This window comes from Terrapene carolina, unplaced genomic scaffold (assembly GCF_002925995.2).
Source record: "Terrapene carolina triunguis isolate 2854851 unplaced genomic scaffold, T_m_triunguis-2.0 Scaffold192, whole genome shotgun sequence".
NCBI lineage: Eukaryota > Metazoa > Chordata > Testudines > Emydidae > Terrapene > Terrapene triunguis.
The window spans coordinates 26,536,757-26,564,497 of NW_020664543.1; the positions used below are offsets into that span (position 1 = coordinate 26,536,757).

Here is a 27,741-nt window from a genome sequence, read left to right on the forward strand (position 1 = left end):
CTGTGACGTTGTTTAATTAAAATATAACCATGCAAATCATTATTGCTACCACAGTTATATAATTGCAACGAATCTTATACAAAGCGTAACACATGGCCAGAAGGGGTTAAACAGCTCGCAGGCTAACCAACCCAAAGCCGACATTTAAAGACACGTTAGAAAGGGAAATTAGGGCCATTCTATTACTAGGTAGGCTAGAACTTTGAAATGCAGACCTATATTGTTAAAAGTTAGAAGTAATACTAATTGTGTGTATTAGGGCTGTCAATTAATCGCAGTTAACTCATGCGATTAAAAAAAATTAATCGTGATTAAAAAAATAATCACGATTAATCGCAGTTTTAATCACACTGTTAAACAATAGAATACCAATTGAAATTTATTAAATTTTTTGGATGTTTTTCTACATTTTTATATATATTGTATTCTGTGTTGTAATTGAAATCAAAGTATATATTATTTTTATTACAAATATTTGCCCTGCAAAAATGATAAAAGAAATAATACTTTTCAATACACCTCATACAAGTACTGTAGTGCAATCTCTTTGTCGTGAAAGTGCAACTTACAAATGTAGATTTTTTTGTTACATATATGCACTCAAAAACAAAACAATGTAAAACTTCAGAGCCTACAAGTCCACTCAGTCCTACTTCTTGTTCAAGTTTTTTACATTTATGGGAGATAATGCTGCCCGCTTCTTATTTACAATATCACCTAAAAGTGAGAACAGATGTTTGCATGGCACTTTTGTAGCTGGCATTGCAAGGTATTTACCTGCCAGATAGGGTAAACATTCATATGCCCCTTCATGCTTTGGCCACCATTCCAGAGGACATGCTTCCATGCTGATGATGCTTGTTAAAAAATAATGTGTTAATTAAATTTGTGACTGAACTCCTTGGGGGAGAACTGTATGTCCTCTGCTGTTTTACCTGCATTCTGCCATATATTTCATGTTATAGTAGTCTCGGATGATAACCCAGCACATGTCCATTTTAAGAACACTTTCACTGCAGATTTTACAAAACGCAAAAAAGGTACCAATGTGAGATTTCTAAAGATAGCTACAGCACTCGACCCAAAGTTTAAGAATCTGAAGTGCCTTCCAAAATCTGAGAGGGACGAGGTGTGGAGCATGCTTTCAGAAGTCTTAGAAGAGCAACACTCCGATGCGGAAACTACAGAACCGAAACCACCAAAAAAGAAAATCAACCTTCTGCTGGTGGCATCTGACTCAGATAATGAAAGTGAACATGTGTCAGTCCGCACTGCTTTGGATCATTATCGAGCAGAACCCATCATCAGCATGGACGCATGTCCCCTGGAATGGTGGTTGAAGTATGAAGGGACATATGACTCATTAGCACATCTGGCACGTAAATATCTTGCAACGCCGGCTACAACAGTGCCATTAGAATGCCTGTTCTCACTTTCAGGTGACATTGTAAACAAGAAGAGGGCAGCATTATCTCCTGCAGATGTAAACAAATTTGTTTGTCTGAGCGATTGGCTGAACAAGAAGTTGGACTGAGTGGACTTGCAGGCTCTAAAATTTTACATTGTTTTATTTTTGAATGCAGGTTTTTTTGTACATAATTCTACATTTGTAAGTTCTACTTTCATGATAAAGAGATTTCACTACAATACTTGTACTAGGTGAATTGAAAAATAGTATTTCTTTTAGCTTTTTTACAGTGCAAATACCTGTAATCAAAAATAAATATAAAGTGAGCACTGTACACTTTGTATTCTGTGTTGTAATTGACATCAATATATTTGAAAATGTAGAAAAAAATCAAAAATATTTAAATAAATGGTATTCTATTATTGTTTAACAGTGCAATTAACACAATTAATCACGGTTAATTTTTTTAATCGTGCAATTAATTGCGATTAATTTTTTCAATCGCTTGACAGCCCTAGTGTATGTCTTAAATGCTACCCATGTAAAAAGGGAATATTAACATTTAGATGAATCTTGGGTGAAATAATGTCATTGTCTATATGTCTCTTTGAAGTTTCTGATAGACAGCCTAATGCATAAATTTCTCTGTTAATTTGTGTAACTAATTACTGGTGGTGTTTAGGAAGCAGAAGGTTACATCAAAAGCCTATTGTTTACCCAGGTCTGTGTGGTCAAGTGGATGCTAGAACACTGTATTAAAAGACCCTTGGGTCCTGATCCTGTTTATCTCAGATCTGCTTGAGCTTCATCAGGGGAAGTCGCAAGATGAGATCCCAGTTTAGCTGGTACACCCTGGGTATGATATTGGACATTGGACTATAACTTATGAACTAAATTATAAAAGAACTCTTTGCAGCTACAAAGCTCACCATCTCTGCTATGAATGTGAACCTCAAGAATTGAATTCATGTCTGTATGTATATTGATCTTTTAACCATCCTCTCTCTGTTTTGTTTTTTAATAAATTTTAGTTTAGTTAATAAGCATAGGCTGTATGCAAGTATTTGGGTAAGATCTGGGATATGCAATCACCTGGGAGGTAATGTGTCCGATCCTTTGGGATTGGTAGAATCATTTATTTTATATGATGAAATAAGATTTTCAGAAATCTTCATCATATTTGACTTGGGTACCTGGATGGAGGCCTGAGACTGGCACTTTAAGGGAACTGTGTTATTGACTTCTGAATAACCAGTGAGGTAATAAAGAAGCTGTTTTATGCTGGCTTGGTAAATCTAAGTAACCTCAGCTGGCCCCCGCTGGGACCCCGGTCACAGAGGTGCAGGAGGCCCAGCTGAGGGATGATCAGGGGAGTGTGGGGAGCAGGAGGCCTGTCTGAGGGAGGTTCAGGAGGCCCGGCTGAGGGAGGCACAGGGGAATGTGGGGAGCAGGAGGCCCAGCTGAGGGAAGCACAGGGGAGTGTGGGGAGCAGGAGGCCCAGCTGAGGGAGATGCAGGGGAGTGTGGGGAGCAGGATACCTGGCTGAGGGAGGTGCAAGGGGATGTGATGTAGCAGAGAAGGAGAATCTGATAGGAAAGGTAGGGGAAAATGTCGGGAACTTAATTTATGGGACAGGTGGGGGCAGAAAACTGTTTGGAAGCATGGCTAGGGAATGGGAGTGGGACATCTGCCTAGCCTGTGTAGCAAGTGGGGGTGACGAGGGGCGATGGAGTGGCCACTGCACACACCACAGGAATAAGGAAGGGTTTGTGGAGTCCCTTCAAGCTGTGAATAGAAGCTGCAGCTTTGTGTGTGTGCTGAAGGTTGAATTTTGATTGTGAACTGATCCCATACAAACCAGGGGCAGGCAGCTCCCCCCAATGAGGAAAGAAATCAGAAGGCAGGCATCTGACTTGTGATCTTCAAGCACTTGGAGTTGGCAGTGGTGGGGAGCCATGCAAGATCTAGATACAGCTACAGAGGAGCTTGTGCCATTTGAAAATATACCCATGCTAGGAGGCCCCTCCATCCCCAGGGGAAAGACTGAGGCTGGGCCATATTGGAAAATAGATGTTCCCTGAACATGATGGCCAGTGCAGCAATGAAAGAAGCAGGGTGAGAATGGAGCAGCCCTCTAGGCATCCTCTTAAAAGGTCAAGAACACCTTAAAGCAGAGGTGTCAAACTTTGTCAGCTTGGGAGCCAAGTGTTATTAATCATACAGTTTTTGGCCCACAGTCACTGTCGTGGAGTGGATCCCTGCCTAGTTCTGTTTCCTTACAGATGGCTAAGAAGCGCAGAAGAACCAGAAACTTCCCACAAGTCTGCTTCTGGGTATCCCCTGGCCTAGTTGAGTCCACAGTGGACATAGAGTTGGCAAAGTTGACTCTTGTACCTCATTCCCTTCAGCTCCTGGAGCAGGGGCAGGGGCAGGGGCAGGGGCAGGGGCAAGGACAGGTGAGGGAGTGGGGAGGGGTATGTCAGATGCTGGAAGAATGAGTAGTTGGATCGTGCTGTGCCCCAGCTATTCCAAGCCACAATGGGTACATCTACATGGACATTAAAAACCCACAGCTGGCCCATGACACTGACTTGGGCTCCTGGGTCTCATACTAAGGGGCTGTTTAATTGTAGTGTAGACATTCAGGCTCAGGATGAAGCCCAGTCTCTAGGACCCTGTGAGGTGGGAGAGTCCCAGGGCTCGGGGTACGGCCCAAGCCAGAACATCTACACTACAATTAAACGGTCCCTTAGCCCAAGCCCTGTGAGCCCGAGTCAGCTAGCAAGGACCAATTGTGGGTGTCTAATTGCATTTAGACCTACCCTATGTGATCCTTTGGGGACTGTAGCCAATGGATGCAAATTAGGGGGCTGCTCTTGCTGGGGCAGGCGGGCAGGGAATTGTAACTGTTTGTTATGTCCCAGCTTCTCCTCCTTTCCCACCTTTTGAGCTGCCCAGGGGTGTGTGGGGAAGGGGAGTAGTCTTTGCTAGGGGCCCATAGGCTCAGGCAGAGCAAGTTGAGCTCCTGCCCTGCTCCTCCTTGGAAGCAGGAAATGGAGCCATTAAAGCTACTCTCCTCTCACCCCTGCAATGCAGCAAATGGTCAGTGGAGGCATTGCTGAGCAGCTGCAGTAGGGAGGCCCAGCTGTGGCTCAGAATGCTCTTGGTGCTGCAGGGGAGGTGGTGGGATGCAGCTGGGGAGGTGCTGCTCAATATCCCCGCCTTGTATTGACGGGGCTGGTTCAAACCGGTCAGTTTAAAAGATGCAAGGCACATTTTCAGTTCATAGTCAAATAAAATGTTCTTGTCATAAGGCATTAGTGCCCCATGGTGGCTGAGCATGGCACTGCAGGTGCTCCCTGCCTCAGTTTCTCTCACTATGGTTTTCTGACACTCCCAGGGATTCATGTGCCTCAGCCCTCCAGCTGGGTCACTGTCAGAGTTCAGTCCCCTTCTGGAGGTAACAAAAGTCCAAGCAAAACATTCTTTTACTCTTCTTGGGCCTTCTTCATCTCACCCTCTGGTGTCAGTTCCCACACCCTTCGGGGTTATCTTTAAGTTACTCTGGCTCTGGGATAGGAGCCCTGACTTCCAGGCTCTTTCCCTGGAGTCCTTCTCATAGTCTCAACCCCCATCTGGGCTACAGCACTGATGCCTAGGCTGATTCCCTGCAGTCTCATAGACTCATAGACTTTAAGGTCAGAAGGGACCATTATGATCATCTAGTCTGACCTCCCTCCAGACCCTACTCCAGGACCTTCCATGGGATCCCAACTTACTCCTGTTCCTCACTGTCACTGAGTTCCCTCAGTCCTTTTATAAGACACAGATGTTTCAGGCAATCACCTGACCACAGCTAGCCCTGCCTCTTAAGCGGGGAGACAGGCAATTATGGCACAGGCAGGGCTGATTGAACAGGGCTGACTAGCCCTCAGCCTCCAGACCCTTATAGGGCTGGCCATCCTGTAACACTTCTTCTCACCACAGCCGCCTTTGAGGGCCACAATTTAGAGCCATAGGTTGAACACCCTGGCCTCCAGTTACCACCACAGGATTCCCTGAGGGTCAAGGAAACTGCTGGGGGAAGGGTCAGCATCATGACAGCATTTAGGGGGAAAGGAGTTAGGAGGGTTCTTAAAGTTGTTCTTAAAAGTCAATACCCCAAAGTGACTTTTTGGCCTTAAAGTGACTGAAACATAACAAAGAGGGGTGGGGAAGGGTGCAGGCAAGGTCACTGCTCATCCCTACAGGGCTTGAAGCATGTTGCAATGGGATGACTTTGGTGACTAGCCAGGAAGGAGGTGATGCAGAATAGCCCCAAGCAATCCCCCAGGCAATTCCAGGACAGTAGAGCCTGAGCTGACAACTCCCTCCTGCAATGAAGATTCCTGATATGAATCTTTTAAAAAAAGAGAAATTACATTACCGTTTTCCAGCCAGGGTAAATATGAAGGACAAGGAACAGACACATTTCCTGGAAGTGAATGAGGCCAGCAAACAAACTTATCAAATGTCCCATTGCAATATATTCCTGTAGAGAGAGAGAGAAGTAATGGTTAGTTCTTAATAAAGATTATTCAGGCAGCTGGTAACCACGGAGACTGTCATGCCTGATTCCAGGCAGCCTGTAAGCATAGGGATCCATTATATATAGAATGGAGGCCATGGTTATAGCATGGGGGTTGTATCCTGGAAAGCAGTGACTCTGAAAAGGACTTATGGGTCATAGAATCATAGAATATCAGGGTTGGAAGGGATCTCAGGAGGTCATCTAGTCCAACCCCCTGCTCAAAGCAGGACCAATCCCCAACTAAATCATCCCAGCCAGGGCTTTGTCAAGCCTGACCTTAAAAACCTCTAAGGAAGGAGATTCCACCACCTCCATAGGTAACTCATTCCAGTGTTTCACCACCCTCCTAGTGAAAAAGTTTTTCCTAATATCCAACCTAAACCTCCCCCACTGCAACTTGAGACCACTACTCCTTGTTCTGTCATCTGGTACCACTGAGAACAGTCTAGATCTATCCTCTTTGGAACCCCCCTTCAGGTAGTTGACAGCAACTATCAAATCTCCCCTCATTCTTCTCTTCTGAAGACTAAATAATCCCAATTCCCTCAGCCTCTCCTCATAAGTCATGTGCTCCAGACCCCTAATCATTTTTGTTGCCCTCCGCTGGACTCTTTCCAATTTTTCCACATCCTTCTTGTAGTGTGGGGCCCAAAACTGGACACAGTACTCCAGATGAAGCCTCACCAATGCCTAATAGAGGGGAATGATCACGTCCCTCGATCTGCTGTCAATGCCCCTACTTATACAGCCCAAAATGCCATTAGCCTTCTTGGCAACTAGGGCACACTGTCGACTTATATCCAGCTTCTCGTCCACTGTAACCCCTAGGTCCTTTTCTGCAGAAAAGTGAACAAACAACTCAACATGAGCTCCCAGTGTGATACTGTGACAGAGGGCTAATGTAATGCTTGGATGTATAAACAGGGAGTAGAGAGTAGGAGTAGGGAGTTGATTTTATCTTTGTACATGGCTTTGATGAGACCAGTGCTGCTATACTGCACTCAGTTCTGGTGTCCACATTTTTAAGAGGATGTTGAAAAATTTGAGAGGAAGCAGATTTCCACAAAAATAATTCAAGAGTTGGAAAAAATGTTATAGTGAGACTTAAGGAGCTTGGTGTGTTTAGCTTATAAAAAAAATCAAGAGGTAACTTGATCCCGGTGTGTAAGTACCCTCAGAGGAAGAAAAATTCCCAGTTAATAAATGGCTCTTCGATCTAGTGGAGGAAGACAGAACAAGAATCAGTGGCTGGAAATTAAAGCCAGATAAACTGAAATTAGAAACAAGGCACAACATTTTGTCAACAGTGAGGGTTATTAACCATTGGAAGAAACTACAAGTGATATGGTAGATTCTTAATCTGTTGGTGTGTTTAGATCATAGAATCATAGAGCCATAAGGTTAGAAGCATGGATGCAGTGAGAAGTTTCCCTTTGGGGAAGCTAGTCCCGGACCCCGCCTCTTCTGGCTGAGGCCATGCCCCCACTCACTGCTCTCAGCCCCCACACCCATGACCTCAGCCAGGGCAAGAGGGGGCTGAGAGCTTGGTCGGGGCCATGGAGGGGGGCTGAGAGCTCAGGCCCGGCTGGGGTCGAGCTCTCTGCCCTGGCTGGGACTGAGGCACAGCTCTTGGCCCTGGCCAGAGCTCTGAGCCTGGAGCCCCTCCCCCATTCTTCCCCCTCCGTCTGCGGCCCCGCCCATGACCCCACCCCATTCCACCCCTTCCCTTGCAGCCCTGCCCCCATTCCACCCATAACCCCGGTCCTGTTCCACCCCTTCCTCCCATGGCTCTGCCCCCTCTCTGCCTCTTCCCCCGAGGCCCCACCCCTCACTCACTCCTTTACGCCCCCCACATCCCTATGCTGCGGCCCTGAAACTGGAAAAGCTCTGTGGCCACAGCAGGGAGCAAGAGCTCCTCCAGCCCCTGGCCATGGCGGGCGGGGGGGCAGGGATATTTTTCCAGGGGCCCCAAATTATCCAGGGCCTCTGGATACGGGCCCCATGGGCCCATGTGGTAATCCACCACTGCCCCCCCCCCGCCCCCCGTCAGCGCAAAGTTTGGGGGGCTTAGCCTACCCCAACCTCCATTATGCACCGACCATGGTTAGAAGGGACTGCCAAGATGCAGGATTTGTTGTGTCTAAACCATCCAAGACAGATGACTATCTAGCCTCCTTTTGAAAACCTCCAATGAAGGTGCTTCCATGACCTCCCTAGGCGTCTGTTCCATTGTCCTGATCAAGACTGGATGCCTTTTAGGAAGATCTGCTTTAGCCAAACACAAGCTATTGGGCTCAATATTACGAAATTCCCTGACGTGTGCTTAACAGAAGGTGAGACTAAATCAGTGGTTTTCAAACTGCGGGTCGTACCCAGTATTGGGTCATGGAATGTAAGGCACTGGGTCGTGGTGGCTTTGGTCAGCACTGCCGACCGGGCCATTAAATGTCCCATCAGCGGTGCTGCCCAGCTAAGGCAGGCTAGTCCCTACCTGTTCTGACACCATGCTGTGCCCCGGAAGTGGCCAGCAGCCGGTCCGGCTTCTAGGCGGAGGGGCCACGGGGCCACGGGGCTCCGCGATCTGCCCCTGCCCAGAGCACCAGCCAATGGGAGCCGGGGGAAGAGGGAGGTGCCTACGGGCAAGAGCCATGTGGAGCTGGGCGCAGCACGGTCCACGGTGCCACGACACGCAGGAAGCCTGCCTAAGCAGCCACATTGCACCGATGACCGGGAGTCACCCGAGGCAAGCCCGCATTCCAACCCTGCACTCCAATCCCCTGCTCCAGTCCTGAGCCCCCATGCAAACACGGAGTCCCTTCCTGCACCCCAAACTCCTCATCCACGGCCCACCCCAGAGCCTGCACCCCCGGCCCAGAGCCCTGACCCTCTCCCGCACCCGAACCCTCTGCCTCAGCCCTGAGCCCCTCCCACACCCCAAACCCCCGTGCCCAGCTCTGCTGGGTCATAGGCATCAACAATTTTCTTCAACTGGGTCGCCAGAAAAAAAGTTTGAAAACCACTGGACTAAATGATCCAATGCTCTCTCCTGGCCTTAAAATCTATTAATCTACCTGGTAATTATAAGTACTGTTACATGTCTCTGAGCACTGTGTAACTATGGAGATCTGTTATATCTATTACTGGGCACATGGTATCTATGGAGCCTAGCATTTTTGTCCATTGTTTGGACAACTGGCAGCAGTTACTGTGCACCTGGTAATCATGGACCTGTTCTCTCTGTCTGTGACCATCCAATAAGCTCAGCACCGCTATGTCTGTCAGGTAACTGGTATTGGATTGGTCTTGTTACATATGTCTTTGGTATGATGGGTGTAGATGGAGATTCAATCCAATGCTTGGCAGGAAAAGTGTGGCAAGAAACACTGAACCACCAAAAGTCTCCTGCTGCAGGAAAAGTGGTGTCTGGACATCTGCACTGGGGTATACATAGGGGCTAAAGTTCATAAAATGATTTTTAAGGGGTAGTTGTCAAATTATAATGGGGTTCTGGCAGCCATTGGGTCCATAGCCCTTAAAGGGGGACAGGACCATCCTGACGGACTTTACTGATCATAGCACTTTACAAACTCAAAGTAAATAACGGTGACAATTTTTGGCCCAGTGACGTAGGCATTGTTATCCCCTGGGGAAACTGGTTGTGATAGGCACTAGCCTTCCTTCCACAGGAGAAGGAGACAGGGAGCAGGGAACTAGTTGTTTGCAAGCAGGCTCAGCTGTACAGGAACAGGTGGGACCTGTATAAAGCCAGATAGCTGGCAACAGACAGGGGCCGCTGGGAAAGGGCAGTCACTCACTGGGAAGAGGGAGTTGGTTTGGAGCTGGTTCTCTCAGAGAATGGGGGTGGGTGGGGAACCAGGAAGAGTAGGAGGCAGTCCAGAGAAGGAGCAGTGAGGGCTGAGAGGGTAGAGCCCAGAACTGCTGAGCTGAGGGTCCCTGAACTGGAACCCAGAGTAGAGGGAGGGCCCAGGTCACCTTACTGGCTACTAGAGAAATGGCACAAGCTGGGCAGCACTGGAGAAGACTGCCTGGGACCATTTGCATGCCATAGAAGGATCTTGGGTCACCCTGGAAGGGGGAAACACAGATGGTGACCCGGCTGGAGGGCCAAGTCATGAAGAGGATGCTATGGTTCCTGGAGTGAGGTGGATCCACAGGGTGAGAGGAAGACAGGAGAGGTACCACCTGAAGAGCTCCTGACAAGGAGTTTTGTGCACAGATGGTGCTGTTACAAATTGCTCTAGGATCGCCCCAGATACAGAGAGCCTGGCTTCACAGGGCAGTCCAGCCTCAGGAAACCTGTAGCGATAAGTTTTCAAGTCTAATGATTGGTTTGCTTTGGTTTCCATTTTTAAGGCCGTCTCTACAACGGAAAGTGCTGAAGATTCACATTTTTTTTTAATTAAAATAAAAAGTGTGTTTAGTTCCCCAACCCAGTGGGTGCTTGGAGGTATCAGGGACTATGGCTTTCTGGTTCCCAAAGGCTGGCTGTGCTGTGATCTAGCCTAGTTCTGCCTCATTAAAGTTCCAGGGACATAATCCAACAAGACATTGTAGAAGTCACATTAATGTATTTCTCTGTGAACTACTTCAGTGATACATTACTGTGTAGGGGATCTCTGTGTTCCAAGAAAAAACACAGCTCTAGCTATGGCTACCTCTGCTCTTGGACCTAGGGGTGAGATTCCCAGCTCACAAAGACCTACTTGCACTAGCTCTCATTGAGCCAGCACACTAAAGATAGTAGTATAGCCACGGTAGCATGGGCAGTGATGGCGTGGGCTAACAGCCAAGTTCATACCAGTGGGGTTCAGGAGGGTTTGTACTCGGGGTGGCTAGCCCATGCTGCTGCTGCCTGTGCTACCATGGCTACATTACTATTTTTAGCATGCTAGCTCAATGTGACCTTGCATAAGTATATCCATGTGAGCTGGGAATCCCACCCCTAGATGGTAGGGTAGATGTACCCTCTCCATATGCATCAAAACCCAAACACTGTGTTTCAAAGTCCAACTAAGTTTAGTAGATGACAATGTCACATTGTTTACAAAGCATAATCACTTAGGGTGTGTCTACACTGGGAAGTTTAATGCAAAGCTTTTTGATGTGCATCAGATAACTTGCATTACGTAAGTCATATAAATAGCATGCACACAGAATGCCTGTTCTATTTTCAGTTCACATCATGTGAACACATTGTGCAAGTTTGCTGAGAATTGAGGGTGTAGGATTCTTGGGAGTATCCCAGGGTCCTTTGCTTTACCACTGAGCAGCATGCATCCAGGGATTGTTTTTGCTGTGAAATGTGGGAAGCCAAGCTCCTGCTCCCTGCTTCTGTGGGGGCAAGTGAAAATATACAGAGCTTCCTTGGGCTATATTACAGCACTCAAAGCTGGATGAATTCAGCATTGGACTTTACCCATTGCACCAACAAGCTGATGATGCAGGAGCAGAAGAATATTTTATGGTAGCAGCAACTCTGGCAGCAGGAGTACAATCTGCAGTGATGGCAGCAGGTTGACACAGAATAATGGGAGAATCTGAGCTGTTGGAATGAGAAGACCAGGTCCTGGATCACCGACAAAGGGTTCAGCACCATTTCTGGGCTGAAGAAACCACCATGGATTGGTGGGAGAGGCTCATTCTGTAGACCTGGGATGACCAGCTCTTCAGTGACAAGAGAACTTCAGGATGGGGAGGGTTATCTTTTTTTTATATCTGTGCGGAACTGGCCCTGGAACTGCAGCGGCAGTGTACCAACATGTGGTGCCCCGTATCCATGGAGAAGCAGGGTTGCCATTGCCATCTGGAGGCTGGCCAGCCCAGAATGTTACTGGTCTGTGGCCAACCAATTTGGTGTGGGGAGATCAACTGTTGGGGCCATTCTCATACAGGTCTGCTATGCCACTGATAAGGTGCTGTCTAACCAGGTCATGCAGATGGGTAATGCTCAGGAGATTATTGATGGGTTTGCATACATTGGGTACCCAACCTGGTTTTGATGTAATTGATGAACCCATGTGCCTAACATTTGCCTGCCCTCACCCCAGTTGAGCACAGAGTTTGTAAACAGAAAGGGGTTTTTGTCCATAGTGCTCCAAGGACCGGTGGACCACCATGGCAGGTTTACAGACATAAATGCAGCAGCATCTGGTATGGTCCACAATGCTAGAACCTTTCAGAACTCTCTACTATTCAAATAAAATGGAGAAAGACTGTTTACCCCCTGAAGCACCGGGGGCATTAATGGTGTGGAGGTTGGTCTGGTTATTCTGGGAGATCCAACTTATGGCCTGGTGCCTTAGCTAATGAAGCTATACACAAGCTGCTGGGACAGAAGCAACATTTTAATTATTGCTTTATAGCTGCACAATGAAAGGCAGATGGCACTGTTTGTGGAATAGGTTGGAAGTTGCAGAAAAAAATGTTCCAATATTATAGGTGGATGTTGTGCTTTGCCCAATATTTGTGAGAGCAAGGGGGAAAGCCCTGATGATGGGTGGGAGTCTGAGGTGCAGGGACTTGCTCGGAGGTTCAAACAGCCAGCAAGGAGCACGAACAGCCATGGGAATGCTGTCAGGGATGCCTACTGTTTGCATTTTGAGTGCCTGCCATGCCTGAAAAAGTTACCCTGTGTGTGGGGTGCACTGGGATGCAGACATTGTGAGCACTGAGGGATTGCATGTGGGTGGTTGAAATTTACTGTTCCCTACGTGCTCTTGTAAAACCCTATGAATTATTTTCGCTGTATTTAAAGGATTCTCTGTGCTAACTGCAATGATGACCCATAATGGATGTATTGTAAATGGTTTTAATATGAAACAATAAAAAATACAAAAATGTTAATCAAAGCAATGGAAAAATAATGTCTGTTTGGAAATACATTTAGAAAACCAGTCTTTTAAAGTAATCAACTATACACAAACCTTTAATTACTGCAACAGTGCACATAAAACTTAGAATGCAACAAGTAAGAACATTCCAAGTGCAACAGAATGAGGAGAGGGGGAGCAGTTACAGGTGAGTATAGGCCTTGCCTCTGACCCTTCTTATCTGCACGGGTTCTGGGGCTGAGTGCCTCAGCTCAAAATTCCCAGGGGCTCTGCAGGGCTCAAAAGGGCTGGACTCCCAGGCAGATGCACTGATTTCCCGAGTTCCCGGGGGGTGCTCAACCTCCACCCCACCCCAGGCCCTGCCCTCGCTTCTCCCTCTCCCCCTCGCTCCCACCCCACCCCGCCTCTTCCTGCCCCCGCCCCACCTCCTCCCTGCCTCTTCCTGCTCCCACTCCTCCCCAGCGCCTCCTGCACATCACTGAACTGCTGAGGGGGAAGGGGGAGGAGCTGATCCGTGGGGCTCCAGGTGGGTGCTGAGCACCCACTATCGGCGCCTATGCCAGGTACAAATGTTCTCGATGCCCAGAGGTGGGATCTGAGAGGTGAATGGGACCTGCGGGGAGCACTGCTTTTGGGATGCAGAGGTTAGGAGTTGCTGCTGGTGCCAGTAGCCACCATTATCCACAGGCTGAAGGACGTCTGGGTCCCAAATTACAGGACTGCAGGGCCTGCTAGCCTAGAAGTAGCAAGATTAGCAGGAGGGCATTCTGGATAGTATCCACGAGTTGCCTCTATATCTCCGTCCTTTTCCATGCTCTCCTTCACTTTGGTGATGCTATCCTTGGCCGCAGCCACACTTTCCCTTGGCCATTGACATGATCTCCTGGGAGAGCAACTTCTCCCTCCCTCTGGATCCTCATGTGCAAGCTTCACCTCTCAGACAGCCTGGTTCGACTCTGTGACTCAGTCATGTAAACATCTCATCCCGACTCTTCCTTTTTCTTCCCCTCAGGTTGGCCATCGTGTCAGCAGTTCAGAGAGGCCCTGTCCTTGACTGTCCTGCTGTTGCAGGGTGCTGTGGCTATGGAAGTGAACAAAACAACAAAAAAGTTGTTTATTGTTCATATTCAGACAAGGCATGATAGCTTTTTTAGTCAATATGTGTGACCGTTCCTCCCTGAGACTCTTCCCATTCTTCTGGGAAACTCGGAGATGGTAGGTAGGTATGGACCATGGTGGGTGCCTTTGGATTTTAGTCTACTGTATCTGCTTTCATGCTCTTGGGGTGGGGGAGTTGGTTGGAGCTATGTCCTGACGCTTGATGGCATTACACTGAGGTGGGGAACTAGTCTTATTCAAAAAAGACAAAAAATAGACTGGTGAGAGATGCTGTGAAGTTGTTCTCCACAATGGTCCCTTCAGAAGCATTGCAGTAGTGGAAAGGGCTTGCAAGCCCTACGAGAGGACATGGGCATGAGGTTATTCCCTATAATTTGCAAAACAAACAAACAAACAAAAACCCAAGTAATTTCTCAGTCTTAATTTCTGCTATATCTCCCCTGGAGAAAGTGAAGAGAAAAATAGATAGGGCCCTGCAATGATGGTCAGCTACATGCATGTTACAAGGCATTTGCACTTCAGTGGGGAGTAAGTATTGTTTGTGCCTTGCCTGGGCCTGCAATGTGCATTTATACCTCATGTAAATTACAAAAACTAACCAGATTTCTTTTCCTATAAGCACTATCTCAATAAATTATTGAATGTTGTACAAATAAATGCTTTTGCTATTTGAATCTGGTGTGGGAGGAGGAATGGGGTACAGACTGTGACTGCACCATGCTGGCAGATGCCATTTGGAAGCAGCACAAGGTGAAGGGTGAGTGAAAGACGTGGGCTTCTAGCTTACATCCACCAATAAATAATACATTGTAAAGATAGGTACTTACATGCTGACATTCCCTCCAGAGGATCTGACTCTTTGGTTCCTGCTTGGTTTTGGGCTGGGAATCCGGCTCAGCTGATGTAGGGTGGGAAAGAGGGTCCTTTGTAGCAGAGCAAGACTGGGACTGGCTTTCCAGCTGGCTATCCTGACCCACAAAGAGATCCTAGCTGTCAGGGGCAGCTCCTATCCAGCATCCTTCTGCTCATCCTCCCATGGGTCGAGCTGGTCATGCTTGGTAGGGGGAGGTGCAGGCAGCAGGTTCAGAGTAATGCCTGGGACAGGTTGTACTGTAATTGTGTAGAATGCTATACAGTTCTTCAAAAATGGACAGGTCACACGTCCCCTGCCAGATTGTCTCCTTTCATCCCTCATTTCAGTGTGCTTTCTCCTGAGATGCTTGTTCTTTATCTGGCACTGGCAGGTGTCCTGGTTGTGACCCTTTGTGGACATCTGCTTTACAATGTCCGTAAAAAGGTCCTATTCCTGTGCCTTCCCACAAGAGGTTCCTGAACCAATGCATCTCCCCAGATGGCAGTGAGATGCAGTGCCTCAGCACCGCTCCAAGCAGCTGTGCGAGGCATGTTATGGGGCTTCTGGAGTGCTATTGTGGTTGCATCACCAGAATAATGATACACTGGGATTGAGGGGCAAACAGGCAATATCTGACTCTGTGCCACTTTTTATAGGGAGAAGCGTTATCCTGAAAAGGACCCCCGTGGAGGGAGGGCACACAATGGACAGGTCAGTAACAGTCAAACTGCAAAGCACTGTGGGATAGCCATTGGAAACATGAAAAAAGTGGAGCACAACAATCACATGCACACAAACAAAAAAAATGAACAATTTCAATTTGAAGCAAACCTAATCCACTTTGCAAGAGGACTCCAGCATTCCAGACAAATGCAGAGTTAGTGTGCAGTGATAAGTTGCATTGTATGTATGCAATGTAAGCAGAGTCTGAATGAGCTCAAGTCACAAGTCACTTTGTTATTGGGGCGGGGTACTAAAGGGTTATTATCCTTGTTGTGAGAATCAAGAGCGGCAGAACTGTGCAAGGCATACTCTGATGGAGGGACTCATGCTCAACTAAACTGTACTTGCTAGGCAGGTGATGTGGGTGCCAAAACCCAGTGGAGTCAAGAGAGGGTGGGGCAGGTACTTGTACCTGGTGGTGTGGGCCCTGCCTAAGGATCCGAGACACCATTTGACCCGGCATCTCTCCACAGTGTAATAACAGAGCTGATTAAGACTCAACTGGGAGTCTTGTTACACACCACAGAGCTGAAATCACTGATAACCAGGTCTAAGCATTTGGCCTGCTTTGGGACGGTGTCTCTGATGCACGAGACTGCCCAGTCCACACTAGTAGTGAGGCTCCACCACTAACAGCTGAAATCACTGAGAGCCGTGTTAAGTGGTGGGACCTTGAGACATTCCAAAGGGTTCAGAGCGAAGTGGCTGGCGGAATGGACTGGCGAGTGGCTGGCAGGCAGAATGGAGCAACGAGCAGGGTAGCTAGTGGAACAGCTGGTGGAGTGGTGAGTGGCCGGCAGGGCAGAGCGGCTAGTGGCTGACAGGCTGGCTGATGCCAAAACAAGCGCCTGGACAGCAGAACAAGCAAGGTGCCCCCATTCCCCACTAGAGTGGGAGGTGAGCTCACCCAGATGCACCTCTAAACTCTGGGTCCTCACTGATCAAGGACGATAGTTATGAACGGGTTGTGGCGGACAGAAAAAGGGAAGGGTACATTAAAGAACTTTTGGTTGCTGGACTTAAGAACCTGAAGTAAAAGAACACTGCCCAACATACTCTCAGGTGGGTCTTTTGCTCTTGGTTTTATGTTTATGAATCCTGCTTGTGGCGTTTTCCCAAAGGAATGCCGGGTTACTTCTCACCTTTTCTCTCTCCTGTGTGCTTGCAAGAGGGGGAGTATTGCCTCTTGGAGATGTCCGGGGGTGGTATGTAATTGTCCCAGGTTACTGGGTGGGGGCTCAAGCCGGTTTTGTGTTGTATTGTTGAAAAGGAACACTAGATATTGAACCCGGCCGTTGTTGCTGCCAACTCCAACTGGCAGAAGGGTTACATATGCAAATTGTTTTCAAACTAAATTAATGTCATTTGATCCAGTTTGAAACCCCGTGTGTAGACAATCTCTTAAAACAAAGCAAGATAATTGAACCAGGTATGTCATAAATCTTACACGGCTACATAAACATAAACATACTGGGTGAAATCCTGGCCCCGCTGAAGTAAATAGAAGTTTTGTCATTCACTTCAGTGGGCCAGGTTTCCATCAGTTTCCATGGGGTGAGCGGTGATGCCAGCTATGCATGGGGGGGCAGGCAGGGCTCGAGCGAGCAGTGACGCCAACCTCACATGTTGGGGGGGAAGGGGAGTGCTCGGGCCAGTGGCTCAGGCCAGCCCCACATGAGGGGGAGGGCCCTCAGGCGAGTGACTCGGGCCAGCCCCATGTGCGGGGGTTGGCGGGAGAGGACACGGGTTAGCCCCACACAATGTCCCATTTTCCCTTTGGGAAATATGGTCACCCTCCTTAGTTTATTATTAATAGTAGTACTAGTAGTGTGGAGAGACCCCACTGTGCTAGGACTTTGTACAAAGAGACATTCTCAGCCCCAAAGACCTGAATCTCTACCCATTGTATTCGGTGGAAAATCTCCTACTGAATTAAATGGGATCAGGCTCAGGACTTGCATAGACAAGAAACAGAAGGATAGAGGTGAAGGGATGCAATACAGCGTGATCAGTGACAGGTGGCAAACCTTGTTAGTTCAGTGGGTTCTAACTGCTTTCCTTAATTAGGGTCATTTATAAATCCCAATTGCTGGAAATTCATCTTGCTCCACAGTTGTCCAGCATTTGTCTGGGGTTGTGAACAATTTGCGGAGTTTCAAGCTGATTTCACTTATTTTTTTGGCTAAGCGAAAGGTCTTAAACATAACTTGATGGCATTCCTCTGTCTATTTATAGTAGGCCTTTCTGGCCTTAAATCTTGAAATCTATGAATAAAAATATACCTCTGCAATATTGTTCAATAAATTTCTATTTACACATTTAATATGGTTATTTTGAAGTGTTACCCCATTTTTAGTCAGGTTTCTTACCAGTTTCTACTGCAGATTCTTGTAATGTTTTCAAGCAATCATTTTTATAGTTAAGCCACTTCGTCGTCGTTTTCACCAGCAGAGAGCCTAAGACCTGTACATACAGAAAATATTGTAAATGAAGAAACTGAGTTTGAACTTTGTATTTTTCTAGGTGGGATAGTTTTCTGCTACTTTAACAGTTGAAATAAGTAATATACAAAATTCAAGAGTTGTCACTTTTTCTGTGGCCAAGAAATACACTGTCACACTGTTATGTTCTCCCCCATGCCACACATTTTTGTCAAACTTCCAACTGGACACTGAATATATAGCCTCTGTAGAAGTTGTGTGCTATGACTCATAAATCCTGGAACATTTTCAAGCAGTTAAGAATTAGATTATATGCAGAGGTTGATTAAACTTTGTTGAATATTTATGTTTTCATTGGATTATTTGATTGGTATGACTGGAAATAATTCATGGGGCTGTTTGTTTATTAGCGTATTTTACGGATTGTCAAGAATGCCCAGAGCATTGGCTGAGAGCTCTTTCATTGCAGTTTAATATAATTGTGAAGAAATAAATAAGTAATACCATTTTGTTAACATCACCTTTAAAGAGGTAAATCCTCTCCCAACATATCCCTCCCAGACTCCAGACACTAATTCTTGTTTCAGCAGACCTCCCAGGCAACCCCTCACTATCCCTGTTTCAAGTGAGGCCATTGAAAAACTAGCAAAGACTCATCTCCATTTTCATAGATTTCAAGGCCAGAAGGGAGCATTGTGATCATCTAGTCTGACCTCCTGTATAACACAGGACATAACATAACATAAGAATGGGCATACTGGGTCAGAACAATAGTCCATTGAGCCCAATATCCTGTCTGCCAACATTGGCAGATGCCAGATGTTTCAGAGGGAATGAACCGAACAGGGCAATTATCGAGAGATCCATCCCCTGTCATCCACTCTCAATTTCTGGCAGGTGGAGGTTTAGGAACACCCAGATGATAGTGTTGCATCCCTGACCATCTTGGCTAATAGACACTGACGGACCTATCCTCCATTAACTTATCTCATTCTTTTTTGAACCCAGTTAGTTATACTTTTGGCCTTCACAACATCCGCTGGAGATGGGTTCCATAGGTCGGCTGTGCATTGTGTGGAGAAATACTTCTTTTTATTTGTTGAAAACCTACTGCCTATTAATTTAATTGGTGACCCCTGGTTCTTGTGTTATATGAAGGCATAAACAACTCCTTATTCACTGTATCCACACCATTCATGATTTTATAGACCTCTATCATATCTCCCCTTAATTATCTCTCTTCTAAGATGAACAGTCTCAGTCTTTTTAATATTTCCTCATATGGAAGATGTTCCATACCCCTAATACTTTTTGTTGCCCTTTTCTCCATCTTTTCTAACTCTGATATCTTTTTTCAGATGGGGAGACCAGAACTGTATGCACTATTCAAGGTGTGGATGTCTTATTATCTATCCCTTTCCTAATAGTTCCTAACGTTAGGTTTTTTCACTGCTGCTGCACAGTGAATGCCTGTTTTCAGAGTACTCTCCACAATGACTCTAATATTTCTTTCTTGAATTGTGACAGCTAATTTAGACCCCATGATTTTGTATAAGTAGTTGGGATTATTTTTTCCCCAGTGTGCATTACTTTACACTTATCCCATTGAATTTCATCTGCCATTTTGTTGCCCAGTCACCTAGTTTTCTGAGATCCCTTTGTAAGTCCAAAGCAGACTGCAAAGAGTTAACTATCTTGAGTAATTTTGTATCATCTGCAAACTTTGCCATCTCACTGTTTACCCCTTTTTCCAGATCATTTCTGAATATGTTGAACAGCACTGGTCCCAGTACAGACCCTTGGAAGACCCTGCTATTTACCTCTTTTCATTGTGAAAATGGACCATTTATTTCTACCCCTTTGTTTCCTATCTTTCAGCCACGTACTGATCCATGAGAGGACCTTCCCTCTTATCCCAGGACTATTTACTTTGCTTAAGAGCCTTTGGTGTGGGACCTTGTCAAAGGCTTTCTATATTCACTGGATCACCCTTGTCCACATGATTGTGGACTCCCTCAGAGAATTCTATTAGATTGGTTTGGCATGATTTCCCTTTATAGAAGCAGTGTGGACTCTTCCCAAAAATATCATGTTAATTTATGTACACCTCTACCTCGATATAACGCCACGCGATATAACACGAATTCGGATATAACGTGGTAAAGCAGTGCTCGGGGGGTGGGGGGGCTGCGCACTCCGGTGGATCAAAGCAAGTTCGATATAACGTGGTTTCACCTATAATGCGGTAAGATTTTTTGGCTCCCGAGGACAGCATTATATCGAGGTAGAGGTGTATGTTAATTCAGTTCTTTACTATAGTTTTGAACCAATCTGAAGTTAGGCTGCCAGGATCGCCTCTGGAGCCTTTTTCAAAGTTAGCTATTACATTAGCTATCCTCCAGTCATCTTACATAGAAGCTGATTTAAATGATACATTACATACCACAGTTAGTAGTTCTTCATTTTCATATCTAAGTTCCTTCAGAACTCTTGGGTGAATACCATCTGGCCCAGGTGATTTATTACTGTTGAATTTATCAATTTGTTCCAAAACTTCCTCTACTGATACCTCAATCTGGGACAGATCCTCAGATTTGTCACCTAAAAAGAATGGTTCAGGATGGGGATCTCCCTCATATCCTCTGCAGTGAAGACTGATGCAAAGAATTCATTTAGCTTCTCCACAATGGCCTTGTCTTCCATTAGGGCTTCTTTAGCACCTTGAGCAATCAGTGGCCTACATATGATGTACTTACATTTTTTTGCTGTTAGTTTTTGTCCTTAGCTACTTGCTCTTCAAATTCTTACTTGAACTTCTTTATTGTACTTTGACACTTGACTTGCCAGAGTTTACGCTCCTTTCTATTTTCCTCAGTTGGATTTGACATCCAATTTTTAAAGGATTCCTTTTTGCCGCTAATTATGTCTTTTACTCTGGTGATTAGTCCTTGTGTCATTTTTTTTTTGGTCCTTTCACTTTTTTTATTTGGGGGTATACATTTAGTTTGAGCCTCTATTCAGATGTTTTTAAATAGCCATCATGAAGCTTGCAGGCATTTCATCCTCGGGACTGTGTGTATCTATATGTAACCCTTTTGGGGTTTAGAAAGCATGGCCCCTTTAAATCTTTGTCCTGAGGGAGGAAATGCTGATTGTTCCAGGCAGAGGAAGTACTGTTTGGGGGTAGCGTGGAGAGAGGGGGAGCAATGGGGTGGCTGTGTCTGGGGCTCCAGACAGAAGGGCTGCAGCAAGCAGGCCCTCATAGAGTGAAGCAGCCGAGAACCTGCCCAAAGTCCAGGAGGGACAGGGCGACCAATTGGGGACACCCCAGGACAGGAGCCAAGAGGAGCACTGTGCCAGGGAGGAATCGCTTAAGAAGGACAAACCGGAGCTGGACCCAGTATCACTGCTGCCCAGAGCTGTATGGGGCCGTGAGTACTGGAGCTTGTGACTTTGCATTGGGAATAAGGAGAGAGTCTGTTAGCAGTTAAGTGGGGAGGTTGTCTCACTGTGTCTTTGCAGAGAGCAGCAGAAGAGGGCACTGGAGGAATTTGCTGGGGAAAGGTTACTGGCACTGAAGACAACCAAGAGCACCCAAGACTCACCACTGGACTGGAACTCTGCCCAGGACTCCTGAACGCTGAGTGCAGATACATTGCTGGGTGTCTGCTCTTTCAGACTGTGGTACCATTGGGCCTGTGGGGCCTTGTGTTGAATGGAACCCTGTTTTACTGCTCTTCCTCATCTTCTCCCCTATTGTTTTTCTCCATTCATCCCCCTGTGAATAGATATTTCCCTTTCCTATATTCATTGTACTCTCCAGTGTGTGTGTACACCTTGGGGGTTTTGGAACAGGTGCCCCTGGTGTGGAAGGGACTTTCCCTGCTGTGTTCCTTTCCTGCGCACACCTTTTCTTAGCCAGAGCTGCCTGCATAGCAGACTCCATCTTGGCCACAAGGGCGCTAAAGTTACATATACAAAAACAGGTGGAGAGTTTAAGATGACGGGTGTATCCAACAAATGGGGGGAGCAAAGGTAACAAGGCTACAACTGCTTTTCCAATGCCCTTATTCCTGGAAGGAACTACCTGTAAAAATCCACAAAACTATCCTCCTTCAAACCCACCTCTGCAGAGATGCCTGCAAGATACCTGATAACAGTTAGGCATTTTGTGAATGTTCTGGGCGGGAGCCTGAAGGCCTTGGGTCCAGGTACATGGCTGCAGTGCATGCTTATAGTGCAGGGTTCTCATCTGGCAGCCAGGCCACCTGCTCTCGTAGCACGTGGTTATCTGTGGTGTGCTGTGCCAGTTGGGCCCATGGTGCCATGTTTTCATCATAAACCTGTTCTCTTGCTTGTGGAGAGCTTGGTTCTCTGTTGCAAGCTGCAATACTTGGACTCAAAGCTGGGGAGCTCCTCCTGGGAGCAGTCAACCTGTTTAGGCATTTCTAGTACCCTCTGGGGCATGCTGGGCAGGGAGTGGCCCACTGCCTCCATGCTCTCCTAGGGTAGGCCTTCACTGTGAGCTAGGCTGGTCCAGGCAAACTGTCAGCATCCTGTGAAGTGCAGTTTCCATGTGGTTTTCAATTCTTCAGTGTGTGCTGAGGGTAATAGCATTGTTGAATGGAAAGGAGTGTGTCAGACAGGGCCAGCTCTAGGCACCAGCAAAACAAGCTGGTGCTTGGGGCGGCACATTTTTAGGGGTGGCATGGCCGGCGCCAGAATGCCGCCCCTAAAAATGTGCCCCGGCCGCCCTAGCTCACCTCCGCTGCTGCTGCCGCTCACGCGCCGCTACTCGCCCTCCCTCCCAGGCGCTCAAACCTGGGAGGGAGGGGGAGATCCCGAGCGGCCGCGGCATGAAACAGCCGTTTCGCGCGCCGCTGCTCCCCCTCCCTCCCAGGCTTGAGATCCTGGGAGGGAGGGGGAGACTCCGAGTGGCCGCGGCGCGGGCCCCACTTCTCCCCCTCCCTCCTAGGCTTGAGAGCCTGGGGGGAGGAGGCAGGGCTGGGGATTTGGGGAAGGGGCGGAGTTGAGGCGGGGCCGGGGGTGGGGTAATTAAAAAACGGGCGGGGGGGAGGGGGCGGCCAAAATTGTTTTTGCTTTGGGCGGCAAAAATCCTAGAGCCGGCCCTGGTGTCAGAAAGGGTTTTAATGGGTTGGTGGTGTCATAATGGCAGTGAGTTAATGCTTAGAAACTGGTTTTGTCCTGGGTGTGAATGTTGCCTTAATATATCCTTGCTTTTTAGTGTTTCTTTCTCAGAAATACCCCTCAGCAACCATAACTCTCAATTAAGGAAGGTTTTTTGTGTGAATTTCCTAATCCCCCAAAATTAGTGTATGCAAATAAGATTTTTAATGACCCAGGACTGGAGACTGCTTGAAGGTTTTGAGAGTGGGTCTAAAAGGAAAGTGGAGGTGCAGTGCTGAGCAAATAATGCTTTGACCAGTGCTCCAGCTTTGTCTGTCTGGTGCTAAAAGCTTGCCAGCATGAATAGCTTTCAGTGCTGGAGAGAGGGGATTTGAGTTTTCTTTTCTGGGAGCATAAAGTTTGAAATAGCTCAGAGAGGACTGTTTCCCCAGCTCCTTGTTTTCCCCAGCACTGCTCCCAGGCCAGCTTCAAGCTCATGAGTGTGAGCCACCCATGCTTTAAATCCCCTGGAGTGGAAAGACTAATTATTCTTCACATGATGGACTTGCAAGATAAGGAGAGAATATTTATAAGAGCCATGAGAAAGGAATGCTTGTTTCCAGGACAAAAAACATCTTGGCTTTTCCCTGATGTGGGCCCCAAAATGCAGGCGACCAGGAGAGATTCTTGGGACATCAATTGGTCAGTGAACTTCATCTTAAGAGGCAAGGAAATGGAGATGACGCATTCGTAGAAAAAGCGGCTCCATTTAATAGACACAAGTTTGGTTTACAATAAACAAACAGGGGTAAATGACCAAGGAAATACAGGGAAAGCTCTCAGAACTGCTACCTGGATCCTCTCTTAGTCCCAGCTGTAGCTGCACATGCTGAGAAAGGGGTTCTGGATGGCACCCTCCACAGGAGGGGCAGGACTTTTAAAGGTGCAAGGACACAGATTCATCACATTTTCTGCTTCAGTTGAAAGCTTTCATATATAGAGAAATTGAAACAGCAGTAGCTGGTAACTGTTGACATCATAAACTTCTGTGAGACATATGACTTAGTGCTGCATGACATTCTGATTAAAAGAGCAGCACGATACAAAATCAGTGCAGCATATACTAAATATATTAAACAGCCTCCTAAGCTATAGATCTCAAAAGGAAATTGTAAATCTGGGGCCATCATCCAATGAGGGGTTTTTTAGTCGAGTTCCCTAGGGATCTGCTCTTGACCTAATGCTATCCAATATCTTTATCAGTGATTTGGAAGAAAACATAAAATCATTAGTGGTGAAGTTTGCAGATGACACAACTTGTGGTGGAGGGTCTATAATGATAAGCACAAGTCAGCTACAAAGAGCAATGTGAAAGCTGGGCTCATTTGAACAATATTCATTTTAATAGGACCCACTGCAAGGTCATACTCCCAGGAGCCAGGTTACACCTCTGGGACAGCAATGACTCAGAAAAGGATCTAGGTGTCAGGGTGTAAACCAACTGAACACAAGTTCCCAGTGCAATGCTCTGGTTAAGAGGGCTAATGAAATTCGTGGATGTATAAGCAGGGGAATATCAAGTAGGGAGGTAGTATTATTGCTCTATATGGCATTAGTGAGACCATTACTGGACCATTATTTTGCATAAATAATATTGACAAATTGGAAATGATTGAGAAAAGAGCTATAAGAAAGATTTGAGGTCTGGAAAACCCACCTTATAGTGAGAGACTGAGAAAGCTTATCCAAGAAAGGGTTGTCACAGTTCAGAGCAACTGCACCTACATTCCCCTTCTATGGTCCAGCAAGGGCACCAACTCAAAACTCCCGGCTCCACAGCCATCATCTCTTTTGGGCGGAGACCCCCATCTCACTGCCTCCAGATCAGGGTACTTCCAGACTGCACAGCTCACTGTCTATACAGTGACCTCCCCAGCAATGTCAGGCTGCCTAAGCCGGCCTGCTTTACTTTTTTCTTCAGAGATGGTACACAGTGTAATTGTCACAGTTAAACCACCACACAGATCTTTCTATGCAAGCACATGTATTTTTAAAGAGAAAAAGATCTCTCATTAGTAACTCAGTTATCCCGTTATACAGTGTGTCTTTGAACTGTCCTCATGTAATGGGATGAGCAGACAAAAGGTCCCCTCCTCTGGGTGAAACTTCCAAGACTGAGTCTGTAGGTCTGAGTTTGCAATCCCCTTCTCCCAAGTACTGTACTTCCTAGGAATTCCACTTCACACATATTGTCCAAAAAGATCAGTCATGTCTGCTACATTATACAACATCATCTTTTGAAGCTCACAATACTTCTCAGAGATTGCATTAATTCTGTCTTCCTCCTAAAGAAGTCCCAGACGATCCCACAATAATGCATAAACATTTGCATTTTTCAAACAACAAACTCCTAAAATACTTAAACCTAATTCAGTAGGGTTTAACTTAATTCAATAAGGTTTGTCCAGGATATTTCAGGAGGTTGTCGTATCTGTTACAAAAGTGAGAGTGACTTGATCACAGTCAGTAAGTACCGACATGGGGAGAACTTTTCTGCTAGTAGCGGGCTCTTTAATCTAATAGACAAAACCAGAACAAGATCCTGTGTCTGGAAGCTGAAGATAAATTCAGGCTAGCGATAGGGCACAGATTTTTAACAGTGAGCATAATTAACCTTTTGAACCAATTAATTGGGACCTGGTGTATTCTCCATCACTTGGAATCTTTACATCAAGACTGGATGTCTCTTTCTAAAAGATATGGTCTAGCTCAACCAGAAATTATAGCATTGATGTGGGAATCACTGGGTAGATTTTCCATCCCATGTTATGCAGGAGGTCAGATCATAATGATCTCTTCTGACATTAAAATCTATGTGTGAAACCCTGGCCCCCTTGAAGTCAATGGGAGTTTTGCCACTGACCTCAGAGGGGTCAAAATTTTGCCCTGTGAATCTTGTTAAAATGAAGGTGAAATCAAGTAATACAATTTATTTGGAATATGCTACTTCATGCTGGAATATTCTTTATTTGGAATATGCTGAGAAATTGTTGGCCAGTCAGACTGAACTATCACAGGCTGTGGACAACAAAAATGTACTATATATGCTCCGAAAAAGATCTCAAAATTTAAATATTTACTAATATTTGTAACCATTCCCTTAATCTACCTGTCTATCGGGGGACATGGATGTGATAAATTACAATTGCCCCTTCCTCACCAAGTCATGTTTCAAGCTTATTACAGTATTATAAATGAATCAAAGCTGATGGTATTACTGAGAATATGGATGGAAAATATACCAGGGATGAAATCCTGGCCCCATTGAAGTTAATGAGTTTTACCTTTGACTTCAACGGGCCCAGGATTTCACCCCATATGTCCTCATGATTTGATATGTCTTAGAAAGTACAGTGATGATTCCGTTTTAAGTGAATCTGTGTGAAATCATTTCTGTGGTTAGAATTGTCTAAGCGCAATATGATTTTTTCTCTCAAAAATTCAAAGCCTTAGTGATACTTATTGACTTCGTATTATTCATTCATACAAATTTTAGAAGCAAAAGTAAAACAAAACTCCATGAAACATATTCAACGAGATATGCTCCCTTCGGCAGTGGTAAATCTGTCAGTTATATTCAGATAGGAGAAAATTTAACTTTCTTTTTACTCATAGTAATCTTAAATCTGTGTTTTAATCTCAGTCAGAACAGAATGAAATTTACCATTATACTTTATTAAACTGTTAAAAAAAAATCTGCCCAGCTCACTACAGATATAGCATTTTAAAAAAAAAAAATGAAAATGTCCTTGAAGTGAATTTTATGGCAACCCTTTGACAAGAAATCTTTCAAACTCTTCTATATTCTACATATGTCAATAATCTATGGTAAAAATTAAGATGAGATTTTATTAAAATCTCTCACTGTATTTAGAAGAAAATGTAGTGTATTGCAGAGATGCAAAAGAACTTAATGTAAATACCATCCGTATTTTTTCTGCCTTTTGTAAACAGACTACGGTTTTAAAATTGATGTTCAGGTTTGGTAGTTAACACAATGTATGTTAATATTAAAACAGCCTTTATAAAGGAAATTCAAAAACAATGTATTCAATATATAAAAACCAGCATTAAAATAGGAAAACATTAATATATGACCTGGATAAGAGCAGTAAATTGGGAAATAACATGCTAGGGCTTATAAATCAATACCACGCTTTTTGCATTTTGAAATGCTTAACAAATTGCTAAACAAGTACCATTTATGAATATATCACACAATTTATGAACATTAAAATGCAAGGTGAAAGGACTGTCTAGGTTTTAAAATCAATCATTGATAATTAAATTTTTTCTTACCTGTTTTACCACAAACAGTGTCATAACAATAGAAACAGATCCAAGAGATGTTCTGGAATAGAACCACATGTTGGAGCAGAGACCAGAATATGTGGAGATACCCATAGTGACAGACTTGGTTGAAGAGTTATGCGCTGTACGATAGAGCCAATTCCCCACCCTGTTCTGTGAAACGTTTAATGCCTGCACTTTTAAAATTACAGACAATTTCACAAATGTGACTATTTCCTGGATCTGAATTTAATCAAGCCAACAAATCTGTTGAAACAGTTTTGAGACTCTGACTTCCT

The 27,741-nt window shown here is 45.6% G+C and overlaps 1 protein-coding gene across 1 annotated transcript in view; it reads right to left on the reverse strand.

The window, feature by feature from the left end:
- GLP2R (glucagon like peptide 2 receptor) overlaps positions 1-27,741 on the reverse strand; it is a 113,839-nt gene extending 86,098 nt beyond the window's left edge. The window contains exons 1-3 of the mRNA XM_026654379.2: positions 27,452-27,741; positions 17,894-17,987; positions 5,835-5,939 (exon numbers count right to left, since the gene is read on the reverse strand). Of these exons, the coding sequence (XP_026510164.1) occupies positions 5,835-5,939; positions 17,894-17,987; positions 27,452-27,556 (304 nt within the window). The 5' untranslated portion in view covers positions 27,557-27,741. The remainder of the gene's footprint in view (positions 1-5,834; positions 5,940-17,893; positions 17,988-27,451) is intronic.